Source organism: Typha angustifolia, chromosome 14 (genome assembly GCF_048772165.1).
Source record: "Typha angustifolia cultivar Huaian chromosome 14, ASM4877216v1, whole genome shotgun sequence".
In the NCBI taxonomy this organism is placed as follows: Eukaryota; Viridiplantae; Streptophyta; class Magnoliopsida; order Poales; family Typhaceae; genus Typha; species Typha angustifolia.
In genome coordinates, this window is record NC_133252.1 from 3887601 (window position 1) to 3898291 (window position 10691).

Below are 10691 nucleotides of genomic sequence, written 5' to 3' on the forward strand. Positions count from 1 at the left end.
TTCAAAGTTCAACCAGCACTGATACCAATGTTATGAACTCGTCTATCTAGCGATCTTAAGGATCTTAAAGATATATTCCAACTCCTTATAACTTCCTTTCTAATATATAAAGCACAATTATTTTTTGCTAACATTGTATTTTATTTGTCTATTGCTTTGTCATCATTGCGCCACGCAGTAGTATTTATCTATCCCATAGAGCAGAACTTATGCAAAAAGATCAACAAAAAGAAGAGAAGGCCCAAGGTGAGAAAAATGGCATGTTGCAAAACACAATTTTCTCTTATTCAATCTTCCGCTGAATATAGTACATATCCAACAAGGGAATGTGTTAATAAGGGGCCTGCCACCTCTGTGGCTTTGACCGCAAACACGTTCCCGCTCGCATGGTCTCCATATTTACATGCAATAGAAGTACTTAAGAGAAACAAGGTGCCCAACTTTTTAAATCTGTTGCACCCGCATGGAAACTTTCTCAGCTCTTATGATACAGCACCAGAACTTGTGTGTCGTGCTTCTACCGGACTTTGTAATTTGGATAGAGAAACCAAAATGCTCCATACTTCACAATAAACTCGTTGTTAACAAATACAGGAGAGTTGTAATGGCCCAACTGAAGGAAGTCTGTGCTGAAGCAGAAGCTGCAAACATAATGGGAAAGATGTTATATAAGGAAAGATAATCTAGATGGAGAGATCTAGCAAAATCAAGAGATGAAGAATCACATCACAGAGATTCCAGTGTAAACTCAGAAAACACTACCTATGCACTGCAATTATCTATTGATGCATAGAGTTATTAGCAAAAATAATCAATGCATTTAATTTGGTGGTTAATTTAGGTCCTAATCGCTAGCCTTTATATGATTATGCATTTTCCTCGGCCAAGATATATAAGACCTAGTCTTTCTTATTATTGTCAAGATTTTGTGTCAATTATTAAATAGCCGACTGCATAGAAATTGGTGACAAAGAGGAACAAGCAATGGAAAGCAACTGGTCCTCGGTCCTCCTAAGGTTTGACAAGGGAAATGAAAGCAGCACAAGAAATGGAAAGTGAGAATGAGATAAAACCAATCTAACATAGTCTCAAAATCAAGAAGTAATGTTTCCCTTAGGCCCCCCATCTGTTTTCCTAACAGTAACAACTTCCAAATAGTGAAGTTGCAATCAGTTGCCTTATTATGATCGATCATTTGAAGATGTCACTAGCAATGATGATAAAGATTGCAATCATCTTCATGGAAGATTTTTGACTCATGGAATTCACTCACTATCGTAGATGGGGTAAGCCCTGTATTCATCTTGCTCTTCCAAATCCTACATTGATTGGAGCAATGGGGTACACTTCTTTTCATCTTGATCATTTCTGTTTAATATGGTTTTCAGTGATTTCACCTATTAAGAGTTGATGGCCAGGACAATAATAGCCAAAATACCTTCACATAAAGATTGTGTAAATAGCAGTACTAAGCATCCAACATGTTAACAAAGATGTACTGCCATGTGAAATGCAAAAGAATCACCATAGACTGCCCTATATCAAGAACCTATTAGAAAAGGTACATTTGCTCTTGTACACTAAGATAGAGTTTAGATTATCCATAGGAAAATCAAATCAGATGTTAAAGGTACATTTGAAGCCAGCTAAACAAGCTATAACTCCAGTCTATTAGGTTATAATTTTATGGCATTTCAATATTTTGTTTCAGATTATTTTAGAAAAATGTAAAGCATTATATACATTGTCATCTAACAGTTTAGCTTTTAGAGACTAACTGGTCATCTAACATGGTAGTTTTTACAAAGGTCATAAGTTGAATAATCATTTGCATTTTATTCCCTATTTTCTCATATTTATACTGGTGTTGTGCGATGGTGTCAGGCTGTAGATCTTGTTATCTATCATGTCTACATGCAAAATTAGAGACCACACGCAACAAATCGTGTTTAAGGCACATGATATGCATTGTTAGTCCGTAACTAACAACTTAAGTTTTTGGGTCAACCATTTATCTAACAATCAAATCATCATTTTACAAGCCTTCTATTAAACCATAGACTCCTAAATGACAAACTAAAAAATTTACCTCTCTAGATTTTCATCCATGTCTTTTCCAACAATATATAGTTAGATAGAGCATAATTCAAAGATGATAGATGAGAATGCTCTAAAAGAACTCACAAATTTTACTCTACCTTCTAAATTGCAATTTAGGTTCAATCTAGGAAATTCTATAGACATGGAAATAGTTTCGACCAATGAGAAATATAGCACTGGACGCAAGGTTTAAAATTTTTCTTGAACAGGTTAAATGAAGATCTATTCACTTTACAGTCTTACCTTCAAAAGCTTCATTATATAACTTGTTTACAACTATATCTCTTCATTCTAGAAAGCATTAAAAGCACATCACATTGTGTCATCTAAAATTCACATAACAAGATAAGATGGCATAGCTTGTGTCATTGTGCATGAGGTTCCACAAATGCCGCACAAGGTTGGTGCAATAAAATGATAAATTATTAGTAATATAGATGGAAATATTCATTGTACCTAAATGAGAAAAGAATCGGAAGGAGAAGTTTCCTAACATGATATGTATTATATGGCAAGGATGCCCCCTGCCAACTAGCACTTGTCAAGCCAATAGAGTATCTACACTCAGCAAGAGTTGTGCCAATGGCATAGCCTCACGCCGAGGTGTGTCAAATTGTGCTGGCCGACATAGGTGTGTGCCAAATCGGCATGGACCTATGTCGACTTGTGTTGGTCGACAAAGGTTTTTTTATTTTACATTTTCAAAACTAATTTGGGATGTACAAATGATAGATCTAGCTCATCTTTGCTAGATAAATTATTTTTAAAGGTTAATTTTACATAGATTTAAGTATTAGATCTATAAAAAATACTCTTTTAAAAGTAGAAATCAAAAAGTTTGATTTCCCAAAAACATTTCCTCCAAATTTCAAAAATCTAGATTAATGTCAAATTTATTTAAATTGGGTCAAAAGTTGTATACGAACATACCAGGTAAGCTTATATGAGATTATTAATTATAGCTAAAATTTCAACATGCTTAGATTTTTCCCACAATTTTTTCCTAAATTTTAAAAAATCTAAAACTAATATTTCAAATTCATTCAAATTGGGTCAAAATTGATATACAAACATGTTGGCTTAGATACGTTCAATTAGGTTTTAATTTTAATTATTGAGCTATTGTCAATTAATTAATATATTCAATCATATTATGTCTGAAATCATGTTTCTATTTTACTATTGCTATATTTTTAATAAAATAGTTTATTTACAACATGACATAAGAATAAAAGCTTCTAATATAAGCTTTAATACGTATATCAAAACCAAAAACATGTGTAAAGACCCTATGTATATTAGAGGCATGCCCAGTGCTGTAACAACTGGGTTTCAGCACAGCCATCCTTCTTACATGTAGTTTTAAATGTACATTGATTATTTTGAAAATTAAATAACGAAGGATAAAAGGAAGACCTTAATATCTGTTAAGTCAGTGATACAAATAGAAATTTATCTATAAGCCTATTATAGAACATCCAAAATTGTCACAGAAAGGGACGGATCAATCCAGTAGGGTGCACAGGAAAAAAGCCTTATACATTGAAAAACAAGGAAATTGCGGTCCTAAGTACTTAAGCAACCATGCAGATGTGCAGTAGGATTCATGTGGCCAACTATGAACAATAGCAGCATATCTGGCCATAAGTTTTGGTAGAAACATCAATGCTAGTCGATACAAAGAATTCAAGAAATAAACTACACACATTGAGATAGAAGAGACGATGCTTAAAAAAACCATCATGCTGCATGTAACTTTAAGTACTATCCTAAAATATAAATGAGAACTAAAATGTAAGATACCTAAGAAAGGTACGAAGTTTGATACTTTGATCTACATAGGAGTAGAACAGATGACTACTGCTGTATTACAAATAATATAGAAAATGAAATTCTGCACAAGAAACTCTTGGTTGTGGAATGGCTCTGAATGGTTGCCATAGCTACAGCCTCATATTACTGAAATATTGTCGGTTTGGCATTGATTTGAAATTTTGCTACCTTCCTGTCTTTATTCTTTATCTTTCCCATTTTCAAAATTTCATAGTTTCATATACTTCCTTTTAAATAAAACTAGCATTAATTAGAGATTAAACTGATAAATAACACTACTCTCAAAAACCAGAATTTCAGGGCAAACTCACAAGTAAAAGGTGTAGGCGATATTGATAACATTCCTCCAGAAGGCTTGTTGCTTGGTATACTCCCACTTGGAGGCTGTTCATGAGTGAAGACCACAGAAGGCAATGGAGATGCTGGAAGTCGAGGAGCTGGAGCTGGCGGGTCTTCATGAGCAGTGGGAGCAAATGAGATCCCTGCAGGTGCAACAGAATGCAGAGGGGAAGCCAAAGGAGGAGCAAAATGATGTTGAGCTACATCAGGTGCAACAGATGGAACAAGATAAGCATTGTTCTTGGGTTTTCCTGAATGTCTAAACCAGCAACCAGATGGAGCTGGAGTTCGGTAACTGTGTCTCGGAGAAGAAGCAGGAGCAGGGGGGAAATGCTTATCACCTCCATGGTTGTGGTGATGGTGACGGTGATGGTGGTAATGATGATGACCAACATGTGGTTGGGGAGCTGGACTTGGTGAACTAGCACTACCTCCACTACTCAACGAACGTTGAAGATAAGAGGAGAGATGGATCTGCTTTACTCTGCCAAACACAGTATGATTTAAACCCAAGTTTCCTGAAGACGAATTAGTGATCGTCTGCGCCAACTGTTTCAACCTTGGTTGGTTATTTCTAACTGCAAGAATGATGGAGGTCTGAACAATTGTTGGAGGAACAATTGTTGAACCCTCTAGGTTTGTCAATTTGACGTAGAGATTCTGCATTTCACAGAAAGAGAAATTAGTTAATGAAATTAAAGTATATTTAACCGAAACTACAAGTAAAAGACTCTCAAGAAGTTGTAACTTAATACATTCCAGATATGTGTCTTATGTCTTAAGCCACTACTATGCATGTGAACGAAAGGAGCAACATATTCTATTTCATTGCCAAGCCACTACTACTTTTAAAATGGTGAATTTCTATCACCACAATGTCTTTAGAAGTGCAAAATATTGGAAGAAAACTTTATTTCTGTATTTTGACTGAGCACTCATTATGTTAGAGGATCTTTGGCAAGTTGATATACGACTAATTAGAGATCAGTTACGTGACTTTAGTTGCAAGAATCAGATAGACAGACCTCATAATCATTGAGAAGTAAACCCAACTTCATCTGCTCCTTTAATTCATCGACTTTGTCCTTCACTTCATCAATGGGGAAGTTTAAAGAGAAATTGAATACAGCATGAGGCTTCTGCAGAAGGAAGGCATTTTGTTGAGGGATAATCGTTATTCCTCCAGGGAACTTTAGCACCTCAAAAATGGACGAATTTCCAAACAAGGACGTTGTCAAGTGAAGAGTTGATTGCCCTACAACCAAGGACATAAAATAGGACCGGAGAATGCTCAACCCTGTTGGCGATATAGTCAAGTTTCTCGGATAAGGCCAGATGCCAAAAACCACATTTGTCCAGTTCGATCCAGATATTGGTTCCAGAGAACTTATAACCACCTATCATGTAATAGGCATTAGTAAGGACATGAAAGCACAATGGATAGAGGTAGAAAAAGTAGTAGAACAGAATACATACTGAAGAATTAGGAACACCAATTTCTTCGAAAATATCATATTCAAGTTGTGACATGTTTTTCTTGAGCTCAAAAAGTGACCTCTGCAATCTGAAACTTGCTACTATATCAGCTGCAAAATGAGTTTACTGGTTAGAATCTACAGTAAAATAAATTAAGTCATTTATTAGCTAAATCTGGTGTACTCTCAGTACCTTATATCACCAGTAAGCTAAACATTAAAGTCTAGCCAGCCAAAAAGATAATTATAAAATCATGTACAAAAGTATTAACAAAACATGTCTACTCTAGTTGGAGATAGTTTGAACAAAAATCAACAATTCTGACATTTTGTCCTATCAAATTCTATGCATAACTATTTGAGTATTAATTATTTATTAAAGAATGCAATCAGCATCATGAGATACGAACCACCAAAAGAAGTGCAATACTTCAATCCAATAAATTTTAGTTGACCAAGCATATCGTGTCAGATTAAGTACTTCAGCAACTAGACTTCTTATCTCGACTTAAAATACTACATTGACCAGATGCACATTATAAAAGAACCAAGGAGTTGTTATACAATAAGGTGTACCATACTGTTCTATTTAGTGTGATTAACTGTAAGAAAGCAAGCAAAATTCTTCAGCTTCTTTTGATTATTTTTTTCAATTTTTCCTTCATTTTTTTCGTTTATCTTTTTTATTGAAGGTGAGTCTTGTAGGCTATTGGTTTGACAACTAGGGCAACTTTCACCACAGTACAGGACACAAAGAACATGACAATTTTTCGGCACACACCCAAGACCTATGTGTTGGTATGCTAGGCTCTTGACCACAGGCTTCTGGCGTACAGCTTCATGCCTTCTACACCAACAGTAGCTCTTATATGAGCAATTTGGCAGCTATCTCAGATAAACTTCTGCAACCAATACCCCTTTTGGCAAGCTTTACGTATTCAGATTGAACTTTGCTAGTATCCCCAGCTAGTATACATATCTCAGGCTCTTAATTTAACCTTTTACATTTTCATATGACAGATCAAGTACTCTAGCCTCCGTCTAACATTTGTCAATGTGGCATTCTTACAGATGACATCTTATTTGCTTATCCTCCAACTAACTCTCAAACTTTTGAAACTTCACCATAAACTATTGTTCTTCACTTGATAGAACTATTTAAATTTTCTTTCCCCTCTCGTCTAGCAAATTTGCACACCAGTCTTCAATCATTCACCTTTGTCATTACTTACCTCCTACCATTCATAGTCATTCTTTATTTTCAAAAGGATATAAGACATCTTGCAGAAGGGTGTGCTTTCTTAGGATGTCTACTAGTCTTTACTATAGACATTGCCTCATACTTGCGACTTTCAAAAATACAGTTGAGTAATGATATACTGCCATTATTAAACATACTCACAGCACAAATAAAACATAGTAAAAAGGCAAGTAAGCTTGTCATGAATAATATGAACTTTTAGTGCAATTTATGCTCACATGCAACTGTGTTATCTGTATGCCTAGATTCCAAGCATCGAAAGTTGATACTGGAATCTTTGACAAATCCTGAGTACCTAATATAACAATGCATATCATACAACAAGGACATATTGCATTGACAACTCAAGCATGCATGAGTAGAGAGATAAATCTATCATCTAAGGTGCTTCTATCCCCATATCTAGATGACTCAGCCTGCATGTGTTGCATATGGTTGACATTTATGCTTTATAAGAAGCATTTTTACCAATTTCCATAAAGGAAAGAGCTCCCAAATACACAGATCATGGTTGCTGATCATGTTATCTTGGTCTCATTATGCTTATATTAACAAAAGAGCAATTTCTTCTGGAAAATCCATACATATGAAAGCAGTTAGTCACTTGAAAAATTGAACCACAAAATGTATTCTCAAAAGGTGGCCCAAGCAGCCCCTTTCATCTCAACAAATTGTTTTAGATTGAAGGTTTATGAAAGCTACCTTTCAATTTATCTGGCTGAAAGAACGTCCTTGCATTACCAGGGCTCTATGCACTGGATGCCCTTTTAAAATTTGTTGCCCAAAGCCTAGTGGATTGAAATGTCCAAATTAAATGCAAATTCTTACTGCCCAGTTTTTGATGATTGATTTTAGGTTACTTATTACATCTTTATTGTCCTCTTTTAAGTTCTTCTTGCTTTTGTTTGCTTTGACCCTATGCATCAGGCAATAGCACCAAAGCATGTTCATGCACCAGATTCCGATACGTATTTCTAACCTTGAGAAAGCTAGGAATTGACCAAGATTAAGGCATTGTCAGAGCCCATATAAGCCTTGAGAACTCTATTTAAACTTGGCAGATTTTGAGAGCTCAGTTGCCAGTATTTAAATTCCTCTTTTCAAGCAGTTACAATCACAAAACATATCATATAAATTTGAGATACCTATGACAAACATTCAACTTTAACCAAAAAAATTTAGGTTTGCCAACTTCAAAAAAGTGAATATTTAAAAACCATTTATTGGCAGCAACTAGAACTCTAACTAATGAACATCAAAGAATATCAGCTTATTACCTCAACCGGAAATTGGATAAGTAGATTTTCCAGCTCGAATGATTGAAAGAACATTAGATGGGACAACTGTCAACTAAGGTGATCACCCTACTACCGCAATGTTAAACGATATAGATAAACAAGTTCAAAAGATCTCAAAATCACAAAATTTATCTGACTTCCCTATTAGATCAAAGAGTGCTCCCAAGTCAAACATTTTTTTCCACCAGTCTCAATTTGCACTGAAGTTATATAAGCAAAGGCAGTCAGATGCCTATCAATATCCTCAGACTTAGAATTCCTCCAAATCAGGTAAAAACCACATGTCACTCATAATTCAATAAACTCTGATAATGGCTTAGTTTTACTGGTATTATGCAATGACCCACCTACTCTCTAGAAAACAAAGGCAGTCAGATGCCTATCAATATCCTCAGACTTAAAATTCCTCCAAATCAGGTAAAAACCATGTGTCACTCAGAATTCAATAAACTCGGATAATGGCTTGGTTTTACTGGTATTATGCAATGACTCGCCTACTCTCTAGAAAACGAATCTATAGAAATATGAAGAAAGCAGGTAAATGACAAAGATAAGCTCTTAATTATTATAAAAGAACATTAAATTAACACGAATTTCTCCAAAATCCTGTCTTAAGATCAGCATATGCAAGTCCATAATACCACAGATAAAATAACCTACAAACAAAATTACATTAAAAAAATATAGAATCATTAATACTATCTACCAGAACATCAAGAAAGATCAGATCTAGAAACACCAGATCCTAAAAGCGCCCCAAATCCAACCAAGAAACCAATATAATCCCCAGCATTCCCCCATCCTCACCTCCATGGACATGTCCGGGATCCGCACCCCTTCGCCGTCCGACGAACGGTGGCAACCAGAACACGGCTGAGAGCAGCACGGCGGCGCCGAGGATGAGCGCCGCAACGCACCGCAGCCGCACGATCCTCCCACATCTTGAGCATCTACCTCCGTCGGCATTACCTCCGGTTATATCCGCCGACTCCGGCGTGCCGGACCCCGCCTGCTGCTCCTCATCGACCTTGCCCATTGCCGCAGATCTCGTCAGTCCCCATCCCCACCTTCCTCCCCAAATGCCGCCATTGCCGTGTGCCGAGATCCAGATCAAAGATAGTAACGGGATCGAGAACTAGGGCTAAGATTAGGGTTTCTGTGGAAGAGAAGAGAGGAGATGGGAAGAAGCCAAGGAGAAGAGAGAGAGGGGAAGGAAGGTGAGAGAAAGTGAGAGTTAAACAACAGAGGATAGAGAGCGGTGGTGGTACTATGACTTCCATTTTACTCCATTTTTCTTTATTATTATAGGGGTTAAATTGTAAAAAAATACAATAACTAATAATTTTACGGGGGATCTTAAGACAAAATGGTGGTTTATCCGTTTGAACTTTTTCGGCAATTCAAAATTTTAATCTTCTTTTATTAGAGTGGGTGCGTAGGATAGGGGGCGGGGGGCAAACGCCACGGCGGCGTAAGTTAGAAGGAAGGAGTACACGCTGCGAGATCTCGTGACATGAGGTCGCTATCCATCTCGTGGTCGAAAGGGAATCGCCTCGGATTACACGTGGACAAAATCCAGCAGTCAGTTTTGAGTGGAGGAACAATGGACGGCTGGAGATCGGTACGCCGACGTGACGGAACACCTGTCCCGCACGGGACAGCTAAGAATCCGTGTCGGTTCGCAGGAGTGGCGACGACTCGGAGGGGTCTGCACGTGTTAAGTACACGCCGTTTGGTTCGGCGGAGACACGCCACATTTCAGTAAGATTCAGCACGCGGAGGTGTGGATTGTGGAAACTGAAGGGTGTGTTTATCCGCACACTCGCGGCCTCGTAGCTGCAAAACAAAAGGGGAGAAATTTACTAACAGCACCCTACATTTTTCGCATCGGGCCCTCTATCTTTTCTGATAATTGGAAAAGGAGACCTTGGTTACTGATTACTAATAATTTACTACTGACTTGTGATGCACTTTTGGCATAGTAATTAGTTAAATAGTTAGGGACTGTTAGAGAAAGTAACGGCAATCTGGATGCTTTCTTGAGATTGTCTAAAAATGTTTGGGGAGTTGAATTAGAGCAAATTGTGGTAGGGCATGGTTGTTGAATCACCAATTTGATAAAATTTAGGTCTTATTTACAAATTTCCCAACGGCACAAGGAGATAAATTAGTCTGCTATTTATAAATAGGGGTATAATTGAGGATCAACTTTGAATTAAATTTAATTTTGAGCCCAATTTTGATCTCAAGACCTAAATGAGTCATTCAATAAATAATTTCATATTTGAATTAATTCAAACCTAAATGGAGCCTAGTAATATTATGGGTCATACTAGTCATAAATATTAAATATTATATTATGGGTCTTCGAGTCTTATTGAGTCG

At 36.7% G+C, this 10691-nt stretch overlaps 1 protein-coding gene across 1 annotated transcript; it reads right to left on the reverse strand.

The window, feature by feature from the left end:
- Positions 1 to 263: 263 nt before the first annotated feature.
- On the reverse strand, positions 264 to 9572 carry LOC140776548 (uncharacterized). Its single transcript, XM_073120285.1, has 5 exons — positions 9114 to 9572; positions 5749 to 5858; positions 5298 to 5669; positions 4245 to 4932; positions 264 to 641 (listed from the first exon to the last, which is right to left on the reverse strand). The coding sequence occupies exons 1-5, from the start codon at positions 9340 to 9342 to the stop codon at positions 565 to 567; spliced, it is 1476 nt and encodes a 491-aa protein (XP_072976386.1). The 5' UTR covers positions 9343 to 9572; the 3' UTR covers positions 264 to 564.
- Between the last annotated feature and the right edge of the window lie 1119 nt (positions 9573 to 10691).